Source organism: Carassius gibelio, chromosome B25 (genome assembly GCF_023724105.1).
Source record: "Carassius gibelio isolate Cgi1373 ecotype wild population from Czech Republic chromosome B25, carGib1.2-hapl.c, whole genome shotgun sequence".
Taxonomy (NCBI): Eukaryota; Metazoa; Chordata; class Actinopteri; order Cypriniformes; family Cyprinidae; genus Carassius; species Carassius gibelio.
The window spans coordinates 14,458,628-14,476,908 of NC_068420.1; the positions used below are offsets into that span (position 1 = coordinate 14,458,628).

Genomic DNA, 18,281 nt, shown 5'->3' on the forward strand with positions numbered 1-18,281 from the left:
CTGACCTGTGCACCCATGAATGACTGCAGTGACTCACAATAAGGCTTGCAGAAAAGCTATTGCCTGATTGTTAAACTCATCAGTCCTTGCACAATCATTCAGTATATACGAAGTATTAAATAATACATAATCAGGTTAGACCCTTCAGACAGCCTGTCATTACCTCAGACACAACTGAACAGTGACCTTGAATCACAATGGCTGCAGGATCCGAGCATGAAATTTCATAACGTGGGTGGTTTACAGAATTAGTTCTTATCACCGCCTCCCTTTGGAGAACAAATATTAGCCCAAGCTCATTTAAATGGCATATTAGAGCCTCTTTTGTTTTACATCAGCTTTAAAAGTCTCATATATTTGAATTATTATACCATTTTGTTTGGCGATCTTTTGCCCTAATTAAAATAGGAAAAAATATTATTAGGACAGATATACTTTCAGAGCCATTTTTCTGTGTAGGTGCATTACAGAAATAGATGACAATTTTCTCTGTAACCTCATTTCATCAAATTAAATCTGCCTCTTAAATCTCTTTAATAAGTCTGACACACTATTTGTCAAAACATTCAAGTTTGAGATTCAGTGATTAGACGTGAGACAATCCACTCGATACAGATTGCAAATCAGTATGAATTCACACTAAAACATGAAGACTGTAAATGGTTCCAGATGTTTATTAAATGTTTTTTTTTTTATTCTTGCAAAAACAGTGGAACACACAAAGAACACACAAGACAAAAAGTAACCATCTCACAGTTTTAGTCGTAACAAGAAATATTTTACATTAAGCATATACTGTACAGAATGAAGAATGGATGTCAACCAAATTTGTCATTGAGTTTCCATTCAAAATATAAAATGACTGATGCCTTTTAAGCTCAATAGGAGCATTGGCTAGAAATGCTCACTTTTTGCCAGACAAACAGCCGAGTAACGCGCCTAAAACCAATATCTATTATTTTTTAGCTACTGTTATGTGCGGGTTTGTGACCAATGTTGAAAGTTAGACTGTGTATTTTCGTGAAAATTGTGTCTGTTATTTACTCTTTAGATCTCCTTTGTTCACAATGTAATTTCGACATTCTGCTCATACAGTTCACTTATCTGTATATACAATACATCTTTATTGTCAACCATGGTTGAAATTTGTTTTACATATTTAAAGGCTAGCATATAACAAAAATATACAACAATAAACTCTATAAAACATTAAGTGCTATGTTAACTGACGGGACTAAACCTGTCATGCAAACTCTGCTTAAAGCTAAAGAAATATATTTAATATAATACAATTTGTATAAAAACTTCACTATTGAATTGTACACCAAACATGTTTGTATATAACATGTTCTGTTATATTGCCTAATCGAAGCTGGTCATACAATCCTTCCCGAGTGATCCAAATAAGTAATATATGTGGATTGTGGGCTTTCCACTGTCAACACTTCAGCCAACATTAAGGGGTCCCATGTAAATTGAAAACTAAATGTCCATATTTGTAATAAATGTCATACTCCAGTGCTGTTTACAACCGGTGCCCAGTCCGGGTAGGTGTCCAGGTTGAGAAGAGGTGTTGCCCATGTCGTAAGAGCTAATAAGACTGTAAGAACACCTATAACATTTAAGCCCAGACCTGCCTTTACCTATAGTGACAAGGAAAACCATACAAAGCTGAGTTACTATACAATATAAGATTTACCATTGACATTTTATGAAATGTCCATGTGAATTGACTTCCAAAGGAACAAAATCATAGGGACTCACCATGTCCATGCTTGTTAGGTGACCATATGTGAAGACAATGGCATTTGGAGGATTAGAAACCGGAAGCAGGAATGAAAAGGACACACATAGGGCCGTAGGAATCAGCATGTACAGAGGGTTGACTCCAATTGCCTCAGCCTAATAAAGATAATTTGTGATGAGAACAGCCCAAAAAATGACGTATAAGTATTATTCTTCATACACTTTATTGCCAAAAGTATTGGTACACCCCCTTCTAATGGACAGGTTTGACTACTTCAATAATTTCCATGAGAATAAATATAAATGTTTAAGCATATAATGATATTCTAGCGAACTGTGTGCTTCTTATTTTATAAAAACTGTTTGAACAGGACTCTTTTCTATTCTAACATGACAGTGCCTCTGCGTATAAGGCAAGGTTAAAAAATAAACTAAGGATTCAGTCAGTGTGCACACAATTCCCTAAAATATCATTATATGCTTAAACATTAAGATTTGTAGTCTTGGAAATTACTGAAGTACTCAAACCTGTTCATCAGAATGGGGTGTCCCAATACTTTTGGCAATAAGGTGCGTATTGAAATTACACATACCAAGGGGGCCAGTATGGGCAAAAAGATTGTCGTTGTGGCAGCATTGCTGGCCACCTCTGTGATAGAGGTGACAATAAGGCAGGCGATGGTGACAGTGGCTAAAGGAGGAAGACTTCCCAAGGGTGTCATCAATTCAGCAACCCAAGTCGATAAACCAGAAATCTGTTGGGTGAAAAATAAAGAAAAAACATCAGAAAGACAAAGGGTAAGTGTCCTGACAAGTTATTCATGAACCCAAACAAACCCACTTTCAGAAATGTACAAATTTATCTTTGTCTGCTTGTCAACAGAGACCGGAGTCGTAATTTAGCTGTTTGTCAAGATACAGCATCTTAATAGCCTGATGTTGCATATGGAGAAAGCGGCACAGTAGTCTCCCTTTCTGCTTTGAAGGTTTTAAAGACTGGACTTGCCATGACATTTGGGTGTCTGGGTCTAAACAGGGCTGGAGCCTTGATGATAAGACCCCACCCCAGCCTACCTACACCAGGAGAATATTAAGAAGTAGACACTCTTGTTTCCAGCCTTTGCAACTGACATGAGGAAGGAGCCATTTGTTGTGCTGAAATGATGTGCTTCAGTGCCAGTCTTATAATGGAGGCATGTAATTAGCTTGAATGGAATGTCAAAGCAGACAGAGAGTGACACAGTGGAATTGTTGTTCTCTGCGCAACGTTAATGGGCTGCACGCTGTTACAAGGCTTTGATGGGATCCGTCTTTTCATTTATTTCTTTTAAAAGGAAATTAACGTTTAAGATTATGAGTAAAGGGTGCAATTGAGCTGTCCAGGCCTGTCTAAAGCCACTAGTGAATTAGACTGGCCTGTTTAATTGAATCCAGGCATGTAAAACGGACCATTGATTTATTCATCTATTAATGTGGCCTTGTACCTTTCTATTCATTTCTGTCCTTTCTTCTCTTACAGATATAGTTGGGTTTCCATTAAATCATGATCCTACCTTTGTGCCTTCAGCCAAAGCGAAACCACCACCCACAAGCAGACTGATCTCCCATGGCATACAGGCCTGGAAGTCCTTCCACGTTATCAAGGCCTCTGTTACATGGATCAACAATGTTAATCAACAACAAAATTGCCGATAGTGAGGCTCTAATCATGTGCAAGGGTTTCAAGTGTGCACAAAGGAAATGAGTAAGCCGTACCATAGCGCTCTGCATTTGGTTTGTGTCCGGGGATGATGAAGAATATGAAACCCAGCAACAGCGCTACAGTGGCATCCGTAGCGTATCCTGGGTAACTGAAGAAATAGCAAAACACAAATGATAAATAAGAAGTATAAAGGCAATTATTGAATAGAATGTTGACTTTCTCTGTAGTGCAGTAGTATAACAACATCAAAAGAAGTTGATAAATGTGAATACACTCACTCGGGAAACAATGATGACCAGCCAGGCATGAAACCTGGGTTTCTTGTAAACCACAAAATTGCCATCAGAATGAAGATGATCGTGGTGATAATCTCCTGCCAGCTGGATAAGTAGAGAAACAGTGTTACAGAGAAATTATCAGAAATTAATGCATCTCATTCCCCTAAACACTGGAATACACTATACACGTTTGCCCTAATTTACTGTCAATACTAGTTGCTCTGTCCAGTCAGAGGATATACAGGTAAAACATGTTTGATATTTTTACAGTAACTGAATTTAGAATACTTATCGTTTCTATTTGTAATGCTTCTCCAAGCAATCAGGGGCATATTTATGCAAAAAGTTTAGCAAGTGTTTAAAAATTATTTTATAAATGATCCACAGTCTTTAGTGTATGATGCCAGTTTTTCTCTGCACCTTTTTCAAAGCCGGCATGCCTATTGTTTTAAAAATCTTTTTCAATTAAAAAGTAGTTTAGTGTATTCCAGCTGTAAGTAAAAATAAACTTTGATAATAATAATAATCAAAATAACGTCATAATCAGGTCTTGAAATACTTCTAATCTTGCCAAAATGGCACACTTTGACATGTTAACACATAATGCATGTTATTCTGCATGAAATAAAAAATTACATCATTTGCCTTGTTAGTGCAAATTGCTAGTCAAGTGAATAAGTAATCCATGCTAAATTAATCCATTGAAAAAAATGGGTTTGTCTTGGTCATCTTTAACCAAAATCTGAAAATTTGCTTCCGCTCTAAAATGGCATTCCTTCTCTGATAACGTTACTTTGCTGTGAGCGAGAAATGGCAAAGGGGTGTGCTAAAATAAATCCATGCCCTCTATGTAATATTCCATTTCTGTTGGTAATTTATCACAATATTAAAATAATGTTGGCAGCAACTTCCGGTTCACATGGACTGTAAAAAAAAAAAAAAAGGAACCCCTACACCAAGATCATGCTATTGGTTTGAGGAATGGATTCAGACCAACAGGAAAAAAATAACTACAGTTCATATTTTTAAGAGCTTTAAGATCTTTTAAATTAAAAGAAGAATTCCAACCTTATGGGCCCTAGTGAGTTGTACTGATCCCGGAGCACTTTGGCAGTGTGTTTTTCCCTTTCGGATCGCTGTCTGGAGCACAGACTGGCACGAAAGCTAGGGATGGATGAAAAGCAGATATACTTTTATTGTTCATTTCAATCACTGTCATGCCAATGCACACATGTGATTAATTTTGATGAGCAGACAAACTGATTGAAACACCGGCATATGTCAAAAATACATTCAAACTACGCATGAGAACAATCACATCTCTTGTCACAACGTCAGGTGTCCATGTTCTGTGAGTGATCCTTCATCAGGGAAAGAAGAAAATCTCGGCGTGAGATGAAGAAGGCTGCTTGATAAAACAGGATTATACTAGAGCGATGAGAATGGGAGCTTGTGATTGAGCGAGACAGAGCAGGATGAAGAAGATTGAGGACATGTAGAGGAAGCTGCGGTGGTGAGGTGGGAAAAATGCAAATGGAAGCGTGATTTGAAATGATGAATTTAAATGAAAGCCAAAGACGAAAAGTAAAAATGAGGAACAGAGAGGGGTCAGTGAATGACTTATTGAATTGAAGACATCTCAATCACTCACTTGGATCCGAGGTACATCCAGTGCAGGAATATCCATGACAAAATCAGCATAATTATGCAGATGGGAAGACAAAGCACGAACCAGTTCCCAAAATTAATGACGGTGCAATCTGGGTAGTACCTGAGGAAATATAACAAAAAGCACAGTTTAGATGGATAGACCGACCAAACTATTTAATATGCAGTGGCATAAATAATGAGAAACAATATATATTCAATTAGTTCCACACTTTGTTTGAAGACAAGTTGTAAACTCACTGATAGATGTATTCAGCAAAAATGAGGTTTGTGGATGTTCCTGATAATGTGGTCAGCCCCCCAATGGAGGAGGAGTAAGCAATGCAAAGACACAAGCCTTTGCACATCATGTGATCTTCACGGGTCCTGTACTTTCCATTATATGGTGGAGGCGCCTAACAAATATTGAGAAATCCCATTTTATCGGAAAGGCAAGGAGAAGCATTTTGTGCATTTTAATGTGAGACCGTGCATGTTTTACTGACCTTTACAGTTTCTGGTTCTTCGGGAGCTGTCTGATCTGGCTCTGTAATCCCTGCTTCGATGCTGTAAGTGCACACAAAATCTTATTCAGTCTTAAAAGTCAATAGTTTTCAATCAGTTACCTTTTGGTAAATTTTATATATGTTCACCTTTTTATCTTCTCAGATTGGTCATGCTGGGCCTCAATATCTGAAAAATATGTTTAATAATTGAATGCTGCACAGCTCTAAAAGGTTAAAGTTAAAATGATTATTTATTGCTTATGTTAAATGAAAGCTGTACCAGTTTACCTTCAAGCTGAAGAGCAGGGTTGGAGATGCCATTTAACGCCCCCTTGTGGTCTTTGCTGGCCTCTTCACTTGCATTCAAAACCTGCTGGATCACTGCCTCCACGATTGGCATTACCATCGCCACAGTTGAGGTGTTGCTCAGCCACATCGAGAGGAAAGCACAGCCAACCATGAACCCGAGCATCAACCTGTGAAACACATTTCACAGTAAACAAGCTGATTTAATTCAGTCCATCCTATGATTCATCACAACACATCAGAAATCTTAATAAAAATAAAATCAGTCTTACATGCCAGGATTGACTCCAAGTCCAGTCACCAATCTGAGGGCAATTCTCCGATGAAGACCCCATTTCTCAATGGATGTTGCTAAACAGATGACACCAAGAAGCAGCAAGTGGAAGTCTTTGAAATATACAGATGCAACCTGAAGAAAGACTGTCGGTCAGTAGCTATCCAACTTTAGAAGTCCAGAAATACTGCAGTCAGATTTCCATAGGATTGATTTCCAAAAGTAGAATGACCAGTTCTGGAAATTATACCTGTGAGGACTTCATGATCCCAAAAAGAGGGAAAAGCACCGCTGGGAGAAGTGCTGTCACAGACAGAGGCAAGACCTCCGTCATCCAGTATACAGCCATTACTATTAGGATATATGCACATTCTGCTTCCTAGTGAAAATGATATCAGTGTTGTTATCCAGTAACACAAAAAAAGGACTAAAGAAACTGAAATCAGCATCTTTTTCATTTTTTCTTGGAAATAATGTCTCTGTCTTGGCCATAAATATGCTTATCAACATGTATTTTAAAAAAATAAAGTGAGCGCAAAAGACAAAATAATTGTTAAAGACATTTCAAAGGCAATAAATATGTGCCAAAGTATTTCAGAAAATATACTGTACAATTATTTTAGATAGTCAAAAAGAAAAGACTTTACTCTTATTTCACTACATTCGTTTTACTCTTAACGAAAATACATTTTCACATTATTTTCATTCAGATCTCCATATAGAATATCTGACCTTTTTTCTGATGAGCAGTGGTAGTGGTATCAAAGCCAGTGGTGTGATGAAGATGATTAGGGGTTTCAAGGAGCTCCAAGAACATCTAAGCTGCCTCATCCTGTGGCTGAAACAGAGTCAACTCTGGGACTTTGTCTTATGATGGCCTTTAAATAATGTGCAGCTGATTAATCTTTGCCCTCGTGCCATCCGCATCCACTGTTACTGGTCCATTTCGGGCATGTCATAAAGCCTTATGGCCATGGAGATTAATCTTTAAGATTAGACTCCCACCAGTCATACCTCATGCAAGTCCCTTCTAACCAATTCTTTTTACATTTTATGACAAAAGTTAACAACAAATTTGCATACAAGGTTATAAAACCAAGAGCACCATAAACAAACTCACTGACACGAGACATTTCCACAGACAATGACCTGGAATTCATACCTTTTTCTCCTAAAAGCTAACGTCATCGCTGTTTCCCTTATTGGGCCCTAATCTGGCACCGCACAGGGGTCTGTTAAACAACAACCTGGGAGACTTCATAAACACAAACTCTCAGAAATCACACAGCAGGCGATAATCCGTGCTGAAGCTAGTTTCCAAAAAATTTGATCCGAGAAATATTTATGGAAATGTGAAAGGAAAAAAGGAAAACAAACAAAAAAATTACTATTATTTCATGTTTTCACTGTAATGCCCCCAAGTTTGTATGGAAGTCCATTTAAGGCTTGCAGAAAAACAAAATAAAGAAAAATTGGTATATCTCGCAATTTTGATGCTGAATTTTTAATTTGTGACTTTAAATTTGGCAACTGCAATTTTTTTTTTCTTAATTGTGACCCAGGAGCACAAAAACAATCAGATATTTACACATCATCTGAAGGCTGAATAAATAATCATTACACTGATGTATTATTTCTTATGATAAGACAATATTTGGCCAAGATAAAACAATTTTTTTTGAAAATCTGGAATCTAAGGGTGCTAAAAAAATATTGAGACAATCACCTTTAAAGTTGTCCAAATTAAGTTCTTAGCAATGCATATTACTAAACAAAAATTAAGTTTTAATACATCTATGGTAGAAAATGTACAAAATAGCTTCATAGAACATTATATTTGTTTAATATCCTAATTATTTTTACACAACCTCGCAACATATTCAATTCTAAACAATTCTGACATTTTTGTTTGTGTGACTTTATTTCTCATAATTGCTAATTTAGTTCTTAGTGATTTCATCCCACAACTGCCATTTTTTGTTTATAAATATAAATGTATATCTTGTATTTGCATCTCTCTTGTAATCACAGCAATCACAATTGTTATTTAATTCCAAACACTTTTTTTTATTTATTATAATCGTCCCTTTGCATTTTAAAATTGCAACTTTATATCCCACAGCTGAGACATTTTTGCGCTGACAAATTCTTGTATTATCTACTATAGTAAAAAATTGTCACTACTCTACAGTAATGTAACTGCAAATTGATATTTCATAATTTTAACTGTATTGTTACTGCAACTTTACATCACATAATTATTTAATTCAAAACATCTTTATTTTTACAGTAAATATTAGACCTTACTTCATTATATATTAGACAAAACTGTTAATTTATACTTTATTCTACTTTACATTTATACTACTTTATATTTAAAACCTGTGACTTTATCCCGTACATGCAAATGTATTGCTTACTATCGTTACTTTTCTGATTTTTTTTTTATTTTTATTTTTATTTTTTTTCCTATTTCTGATTTATATCTGTATCTCACTAGTGACTTCTGTTTTTCCTGAGACAGAAGAGGCTTCCATAACTTTGTGAATCATAAAATGAGGCAATGGAAAATGAGTGAATCCAATGGAAAAAGTCCCAAAGAGCTGGCCTATGACCGGCTGTAATGTCAAATCTGTCTGAAGGCGCTGTGGTTAGTTGATGCTGTTGAAGTTATATCTTCATGACCTCCCTTTACAAACATCATTCCACAGTCAGGATTACCAAGGATTTGAATTGCAGAATGGTGTTTCCTTGAAATATCATTGGATAACTTGGACAGAACACATGCTTCAACCTGTCTGCTCTATTACACATTAATCGCAATCCTCAAGTTCCCTCAAGGAACAAACTGAACAGCTCTATCAGAGATTACATAAAACTCCACAAATTAGTTATCAATACGGGCATTATAAACATCAAAGCATTTTCCAGTGTCCAAAGATTACAAAAGATTGCACAATACTGGTGGGAACAATAATGGAGAAAATCTTGACTTACCTTTGACCTACTTTATTCATATACAAACAGTAAGATCAAACAATAACCATGTATTTCATAACACCTTCATTTCAGAAAACGATTTAAAGGATTACAGTAGCAGTGATTACCGTTTTTAAAGACCCTGGAACCCACAAACACTTTTTTTTTATTAAATTCAGATATAAAAATGCTGAAGTTCCTCTTATATTCAACAAAAAGCATGTACATCTCTACTACCATTAAAACCTAATAAAATAACTTTTAATCCTTTGTAACATAACTTGTTTTTCAAATGCCCTCCGTCCTATTAGCTGCTTTTTTGTTATCATGTTCAGTATATTTTTGAAGTTCAACTAAGTGTCATTAATTGTTTCTTACGGGATCACCGAATGACAGTGATAGGGCCTGTGCCAAGGAACATGATGATAAGCCAAATCTCTAATAAAACCCATTTTATTAAGCACAGCTTATAAACTTACCTAATGGAGTCCTGTGGTGCTGGTGGTTTCGTTCCCATTTGTTCGAAAGGAGACACAGGAGGAGGTTCCTGACCTTTTCCTATAATTTCAGATCGTAGATCGCTCACCTCCTGATTAGATCTAGGCTATATGTCATTTGCAAAGGTCTAATTAAAACCTCTTCAACTTGTGCTTTTCAGGCTCCCGAAGTGTTCCTGGAAATAACTTTGTAATACACTCTTATATGCAGCAATCACGGAGGGATAATCTACTTTTTTGTCGGTCTAATCTCTATTTTTTTTTTTATGCAGCTTACTATGTACTCAAGACTCATAACATGGTAATGCCGCATTTTTCACCGGATTGTAGTTATGATGCTCTTTTTACCAATTATTATTTTAGAAAATACCAATGAAGTTGAAAATAAAATGAAAACTTCTTTCACAATTACTGCCAAATAATAAGTAATTAGCATTAATGAATGATCCTAATGAATGGAAAACAAAGCAGCGATAAGCAAAATACTTTTAACAGCAGACATTTGTGAGGTGGAACGAATGGTGGCATGCTTTCAAGTGATGTAAAGTGATGTAAAACTAGATGTAATCCTTTATGTTTGTTGACTAAAGCCTGGTCATACTGTATATTACATTATTCTGCAAAAGTTTTTATTCTGCCATTTTATTCTGTAGCTCTTGGTACTTTGTACTTAAATTATATTGCGTGAATATTTGAGGTTAATCATTTATTTCAATGTAAAGTAAACCATTCAAGAGCTTCTTGATGTTCTCCAGTTGGAGATGTGCAGCCACATCGTCCTTTATAAGTAGGATGCAGTTCCATGGGCTCCAGTCCAAATGCTTCTCCCACTGGACCAGCAGTAAATCATGAAGGTCTTTCCAGCCGCTCAAAGCAGACTGAGCCCCCCACAGCACATCCACCAGGTACCACAGATGAGGACAGGGATGTCTTGAACACAGCAAGAACTTGGTGTTCTATTCCTCTTAAAGATGGACTATGCGATTTTATTCCCAAGTTCTCCACCAAAAATGTATAGCACATTTGACTGATATGTTTAAATAATGTAGACTAGCATTAAATTGAACAGACAACTATAGTTTTTCGATGACTCAAAAAAAGTTTTTTTCTTTTTCTTGTTTGTTGCTGCTTTCACATGTAAAAAAAGATATAACTACAATATTGCTGTATTACTGTTATATAGAGTTACATCTCAAAGACAGATTGTTCAAAACACATAGAAAAAGTTATTTTATTCTACTTTAACGTGGTCCATCCTGGTGGTGGCAGCCATGTTAAAATCACAAGACCAATAGTATCAATCATTTTTTTGCAAAAAAACAAAACTTAATTTAACTATTTCTTCTCTCCCCGTCAGACTTTGACGCACATTCGAGAGTATCACAATGCATGTTTGAACCACTGATGTCACATGGACTATTTTAATGATGTCTTTACTATCTTTCTGGGCCTTGAACGTGTCAGTTGTGTTGCTGTCTATGGAGAGTCAGAAAGATCTCGGATTTTATCAAAAATACTGTATATTTGTGTTCTGAAGATGAACGGAGGTCTTACGAGTTTGGAATAACATGAGGGTGAGTAATTTATGAAATAATTTTCATTTTGTGGTTTACTATCCCTTAAAGACGTGTATCATTTGTTTATATAGAATCACTTCATGTGACGTGTCACAAGTGCAGAAAAAAAGGCAGGTTTTGCGAAAACTGACATGGCTCTTTCCATACGCTTGAAATGAATAATGAATGAATAAACGTTACCTGCAGTAGGAAAGTGATTTTGGCTTCTGGGCTGCACTTGGCCTCAGATTCATGCAAGCACATGAGAATGTTCTTGTACAGAGAGAAGTCCTCTCTCAGGCGAGCCTCATTGTCTAAATTTAATACTGCAGCGACAGAGGCCAACCGAAGATGCGTTTGTCTTTAAAGCAAAGTCAGTGGATGACTGATACTCATTACAGCCAAGACACAAACAGATGTTCTTTTCTCAGATCCGCAGGATCCCGAGGCACCTGTGGAGAGCAGGGTAAATAATGGAGTTGGTTTCAAAGAGTGAGATGACCAACCAGAACTTGTTGTTTTGAAGTGTCTTTACAACTGGAAGTTGTTTACAGACCTAACAGCTCACATCACACTCACATTTTGATGTATAGGGTGAAGTTAAGCTCAGTGTTGTAGTCAAAAACAGCTAATTAGAGTCCAATTCAAGTCCAGTGTTAAGTTTCCACAGTCTGTGATGATTTGGGATGCAATTATATCTGCTGGTGTTGGTCCATTGCACCCATTTACCAAGAAATCTTGGAGCACTTCATGCTTCCTTCTGCTGATTAGCTTTTTGAAGATGCTGATTTCATTTTCCAGCAGGATTTGGCACCTGCCCACACTGCCAAAAGCACCAAAAGTTGGTTAAATGACCATGGTGTTGGTGTGCTTGACTGGCCAGCAAACTCACCAGACCTGAACCCCAGTCTATTGGCTATTGTCAAGAGGAAGATGAGAAACAAGAGACCAAAAAATGCAGATGAGCTGGAGACCACTGTAAAAGAAATCTGGGCCAAAATCATCACAATTAAAAGAACCAAAGATTTAAAACTACTCCAGTCTGTGTGCACTGAATTTCACAATTTGAGTTGAATTACTGAAATAAATGAACTTTTCCACGACATTATAATTTATTGAGATGCACCTGTACATGCTTCTAGAAAAGAGTTTACATTTTGACCTTGGTTTGGACTATAAATTTGGAACCGACTGTTAGGATGTGTTTGAAAGTGAGAAGCACATCTAGACGTTCGTCCTTTGTGAACTGAGCCTGGGTGATGCTCCTGTACATGTCTCACAGCTCCTCGCCTCTGACGGTTAACTTTGTGTCCATCTGTGTCACCTTCCCAATAATATATAGAATAATATAGAGAATGCACCTATGCAATTAATTTATAAATTCATATATTAATATAAAATGTATTAAATTCATTAATACATTTCAAGGACATTTTTGTTTACTTAAATGCAAAAACCACTGCTAAAGAGGAGGTAACATAATACATAAAGTCTGTTCTGACTTTTGATCTAGCATATTATCAGTTAGTTATCATTAGCTCCTTGTCATAAAAGTGACGTTCACTGTATTTTATTACACTGGCATTTCTACTCGAGCAACATTAGGTGAAGGACACAATGGAGAAGAGTTATGTATCAGCAATCTTCAAAATTCTAAATCAAATCAATCTCCTGCCATGCAGATTTATCATTTATAAAAATTGAAATCCATTTTAAATCCATTTGAGATGTTTTAATGCAGAATTTAATCTTAGAATTTCTCTTTTATGCACTGTGAACAAGCAAAGGTTTCTGTCTAAGCAATAGTGCATGCTCATGCCGAGACAGCCGATTAGCATAGATAAGACACCTTGTGGAGGAAGGCTTGTATGGCCTTATCCTGGTTCCTCATGCCTGCAGACATTCTATGCTGTTCTATGGAGGAGATGAACTGGGACTCTTGCTCCAGTAGAGCGCACAGCGCTGCCTTTCTCTCCACACCAGATAAAGTGACATTGATGTGTTCCACTTCCTCTACCTCCATTCTGACACACACAGATAAAGAATGAGAACCATCATACTAACTTATATCCAAATCACTGCACACATTACAATACATACATGTCTCCATCTCACTAAATATATCATACCAACTGTAATGTAGTCATCTACAGTGAAGCAATATAAAAATATATAAATATCAGATTATCTTATTTAATTTGCCACTGGATTTCACAGGTAAATTCATTCCAAAAACAATAAGTTCAAAAGTTTAGTCAGTAAGATAAATAAAAACTAAGTCCCAAACTACTGTATAATGACGGTCTACAATATTTAAAATATATTTTACTTCAGAAAAAGAGGTCAGTCTGTGAAGGGACTGAAATGGATGAGTCAATAATTTATTATATCCAGTTCATTTGCATGAACCGACTGAACCCACCTATTGAGCTCCACGCAAACATATAAGAAGTCCAAAAAAGCAGTAGCTTGCAAAAGCTATTATGAGAGCAGCTAATCTATTGACAGCCTACTTAAAATTGTAGTTAAAGCTGACAGTTTTTTTTTTTCAAAGATAAAATACAGCTTTATGTGCAGAGTCAAATACAAGTCATTTGAGGACTGTGGTTCACAGATTTTCAGGAAGACCTGTTATTAAAATAAAGTCATTATTTTTCAGTTCCTGCAGTAAGTTTATTGGTGTAGAAAATGTACTTGTCACCTTTAAGTTAGTAGCATTGCTACCTATAGTTAGTTACTCCACAAACACTTACTTACTCACTTCTCAAGCCATTATAAAGCAGATCAAAGTCTGCCTTCATCCTGCGGTGATATTCATCTCTGATCTGCTGCTCTTTCTCCTCTTTCTTCCTTCCCTTTTCCTTTTCTAGCCATGCCAGATGCTTTCTTTTTAGCCTGTCTCAAGCGGTCTGTGAAACACTTGGCTAGCCAGCGCCTGACATATGACTGGAGTGTAATGACCTGAGGAAAATAAACACACATACAAGCATTTGTCATGAACGGAGAAAGCCCAGAATGAACATAATTTCCTCTCAACCCTGCAGACACACGAACAGCTCTCAGTCTCTTGCCGTGATATTCTCCTGCAGTGATGTAAGTCTCTGGGCTGATGATGTGTTATTCTGCCATTCCAAATAAATTAATATGCGAGGACAAAATCCTCTCGCTTTTACCACACGCTCTCGAGTAAAATAGTTTAAGACATGTTTTTTGAGCGTTAAATAATGGCACAAATACCAGTAGTTTGAAGAGCGCAAACTAGGGCCTGTGTGCGCGTGCACACCTGTGTATCCCTGCTGAACATCTCAACATCCTCGTCAGGTCTCTTCTTAGGCATCGTCTGGACAGCAGCATGATGATGCTCCGCCTTGGTCACATTATGATGGTATCCTCCCAGAGACTCCTTCCCTGGAGTCGCTCTGTCGATCTCCACCACCACGTCCTGATACGAGTCTGTGTCTTCAAGCAAGAGACTTGTCACAAAGGCTTGTCTATCCTCATGATACGCTAGTCAGCTGTAACCTTGTTTGTAGCCTGACAGTGATGACATGGGGCATGTTGTACTCCTGCTGTGGTTTGATTGGTCTCTGGGTCTAGCGAGCTCATCTCAAATTGGACCATTCAATGAGGCTGCACGCCAATGTCCATCAGCGTCAGGTCATCATCCACCCTTTTTTAAAAAAAATGAATAACTAAGAATCAATATTGATAATTACCAACATTATAAGTTATAATATTTGGGGCATTTTTCCCAAGACATCTTAATGACAAAAACTGTCCTGATTTACCTGAACTCACCTCTACGGTATGCGTGTATTCTTTTATTCTCAGAAAGGTCAGATTTTCTTGTCCACGATTTCTCCTGTGAAGGACACTTTCGAGTATGTTTTGTGTCACCATCGCGAGTGATTTGTATGTTGTCTGATGGGACCCTCAGCTCTGAGGCTGAAGGGTTTTTTCAGATCCAGGATTGTGAGGGCAATGTGAAGGCCACAGTAATCATGTGCCTCTCAGGCATCAGCAGGATCTTAACTGGAGGAACAAGAAACCCACATGCAAATATACAAAATATTAAATGGAAAACAGAATGTGGTGAATATATATATATATATATTTTTTTTACAAAAACGATTAGATGGTACCATGGAATATTAAAGGAATTAATTGTAATACCTTTATAAACTATAGTCGTGAATGATTACAATACTATACCCTCAAATTTACTTGGTACTTATTTTGGTATCGTTCATATAGCATTATAGATTGTGTTAATATTTCTTTTTCAAATTTCAGTTATTTCAGTTCATTTAGTGTTTTTCAGTTGCACAAAAACAACCAGGGTAATACCACAGTATTTTATATTTTCAGTTTCTATTACTGGGCTAGATAATGTTTCCCCAGTTGCTGTAGAGCTTCATCACTGGATGAAAGCGTCTGGTTAGATTCACTTCCTTGTTGGGATATATCGTATTGGTCTTTATTTGATTCCGCGAGGTTTTCTTCTTGTAAAAGCACGTCTGTGGCTGTACAGACGTCCACTTTGATTTCGTGGGTGGATTCGTCAGCATCATCGTTGTCTTCGTGAAATTCAGTCTCCGTCTGAATGAATTCTTCATAACATGCTTTGCTCCGTGGCGCAGTGGCTTCAGGACTCAGTTTCACTCTCCGGATCTGACATGGCAAATTTCTCACAGCTGAGCGCTTAATACAAACAGATCAATAATAACACGATTACATCTGATATTTTTACAGGAGATTTGATGGCAACATTTTTAATTAACGTTTTATTTAGGTGTACACTGACTTGAAATTATTTGACGGCTGCTTTGGTAAACAGGGCTGTCCGATTCGCGAATGAGTCATTCTCTTGAGCCGATTCTTTTTAAAGATTCAGTCGAACCGATTAGCAAAGCGTTTGTATTCGTGTCATTTACAAACTGTAAAGATGGTTAATTGGTTAATTACCTTTAAAAATTGACCTTCATATATTCGTACTTATTAGTAGTATAATCCCTGTACTATGGTATTTAATGGGTTCTACAAAGAATTGTTGTGGTAGCCTACTACGGTAATATACATTCAAAAACTTGTCCAAAAATAACATTTTAACATTGCATATTAACAAAATTAACAATAACACCTATAATTTAATAAAACATTTGTAATGTACAACCAACCTTACAATAAACATAAAAAAATGACCAAATAATTTACACTTGTTTTCGAACCAGTTTATTGAATCGTTTCACTGAAATGAATTATGACTTCCCAACTGAAAAATAACTTGATCCTGTCCCCTGCTGTGTCTGATATGCCTCAGTAATAATGAAAAACAAACAATGCTGCAGCATGCTAATTAGATTAAGATTAGGGTATTTTAGGGCATTTCATTGAATAAATGATAGAAAAGTGAATTCTCTCATGTGATATCACTTTCCAGAGTATGACAACTTTTTATTCAGGTGTGTGTTGCCTAAAAGTGAGTGACTACAATAGAAACAATCTGTATCTAATGGAATGGCATTTATTGCTTGGCATTTCACTGGCAAAGTAATTAGGTCACGGTCAGATATAAAAGCGAATGTAACTTGATGGTTAGAAAATTGACCTTGATGAGTCACATAGGTGAGCCTGCAGTTATGCTTACTGAAAGGTTAATGGAACTCATTTTGTTGAACTTGTTAAGTGGGACAAGATGAATATAGATGAATTCACAGATTATCTCATTCAAGCTGAGCACTGAAGAGTCTTATTGTGAAGCATTTGCAATATTGAAAAACAGGTATGTTCACATAACATCTGACTGATAAATTGATTATTTTTATATGTACGTTTTCCAGACTATTTCATGGAAACTTTCATCATTTATATTCTTGAAGCTTCATCGGTGATGAGCATTTGAAACTAATGGCAGCAGTCCAGACAGGTAAAGGATCAATGCCTTCAAATATATTGTTTCTGTTCTATGACCATAAACATGAAGATACTTGAGGTTCCTCTGATTGCCACACTCGCTGAACCCCCTGAAGAACCTCAGGACCCTTCTGAAGATCCCTTAGGATTCCTAAACTTGGTGCTGAAGGGCCAACATCCTGCAGAGTTTAGCTCCAACTTTTCCCAACATACTTGCCTGTAATCATGAAGACCTTGATTATCTTGGACACTCGAAGTAGATGTGAACTGTCGCTTCACAGAGGTCAATGACACATTGTTTCCCACTGCCTTACAATACTACCTGAAGGATGAGGAGATGATGGGATTACTTCTTAATAATGGATATGATGTAGGCAAACGTTTCCATTGTCACCACAATTCCCATTTCAAGATGAGGTTTTTCTTGGAAGGACATGCATACATAAACTAAGGAAGCATCATACATAGATCATTTCCAAGGAAGCGTCATGAGTCCCAGAATGCACTATGCCAAGTTAAAATGTAATTGAAGATCACAGATTCTAGCAAATATACTTGATTATACTGACTGTAGATATACTATTTTATTCAGTACTGGAAAATGTACAGAATGGCCTTGTTTACACCTGGTTTTTAAGACGTATTTTGGTTGATCGAATCACCAGTACAACAGATCTTCATAATTCCAGTTTACACCTGCAGTTTTAATGTCTCTTTTGTCTACTTTCAACCATTTGACATCAAATTGGGGAGAAAATGCTTAACCACGCTCTTCAACTGTTTGTTTGCTGTGAGCTAGAGATGAGGGGACGAGAACAAAGTTTGCTCTCGATTTTCCATTTCAGTTGGAAATTCATCACCATACTGAAATAAAGTT

At 36.7% G+C, this 18,281-nt stretch overlaps 2 protein-coding genes across 2 annotated transcripts; both read right to left on the reverse strand.

Moving 5' to 3' along the window:
• Window positions 1-651: 651 nt before the first annotated feature.
• On the reverse strand, window positions 652-7,403 carry LOC128013721 (solute carrier family 13 member 1-like). Its single transcript, XM_052596888.1, has 15 exons — window positions 7,192-7,403; window positions 6,710-6,838; window positions 6,458-6,594; window positions 6,168-6,355; window positions 6,027-6,066; window positions 5,880-5,940; window positions 5,635-5,789; window positions 5,378-5,497; window positions 4,795-4,890; window positions 3,727-3,828; window positions 3,502-3,596; window positions 3,300-3,394; window positions 2,340-2,501; window positions 1,765-1,902; window positions 652-1,643 (listed from the first exon to the last, which is right to left on the reverse strand). The coding sequence occupies exons 1-15, from the start codon at window positions 7,288-7,290 to the stop codon at window positions 1,509-1,511; spliced, it is 1,752 nt and encodes a 583-aa protein (XP_052452848.1). The 5' UTR covers window positions 7,291-7,403; the 3' UTR covers window positions 652-1,508.
• A 4,555-nt stretch (window positions 7,404-11,958) lies between these two features.
• On the reverse strand, window positions 11,959-15,574 carry iqub (IQ motif and ubiquitin domain containing). The gene is given in 6 exon segments (XM_052598322.1): window positions 11,959-12,407; window positions 13,341-13,507; window positions 13,510-13,515; window positions 14,253-14,388; window positions 14,390-15,161; window positions 15,290-15,574. Coding segments are annotated over 5 exon segments (534 nt in total). The 5' UTR covers window positions 14,489-15,161; window positions 15,290-15,574; the 3' UTR covers window positions 11,959-12,281.
• Window positions 15,575-18,281: the final 2,707 nt, after the last annotated feature.

Excerpts from the sequence above, each read along its gene's own strand:
- LOC128013721 (XM_052596888.1), bottom strand. The coding sequence starts at position 7,290 with ATGAGGCAGCTTAGATGTTCTTGGAGCTCCTTGAAACCCCTAATCATC. Across the intron at positions 5,790-5,879 it reads AAGAACCAGAAACTGTAAAG|GCGCCTCCACCATATAATGG; the intron begins GTCAGTAAAACA and ends AATATTTGTTAG. Across the intron at positions 1,903-2,339 it reads TGCCCATACTGGCCCCCTTG|GCTGAGGCAATTGGAGTCAA; the intron begins GTATGTGTAATT and ends TATCTTTATTAG.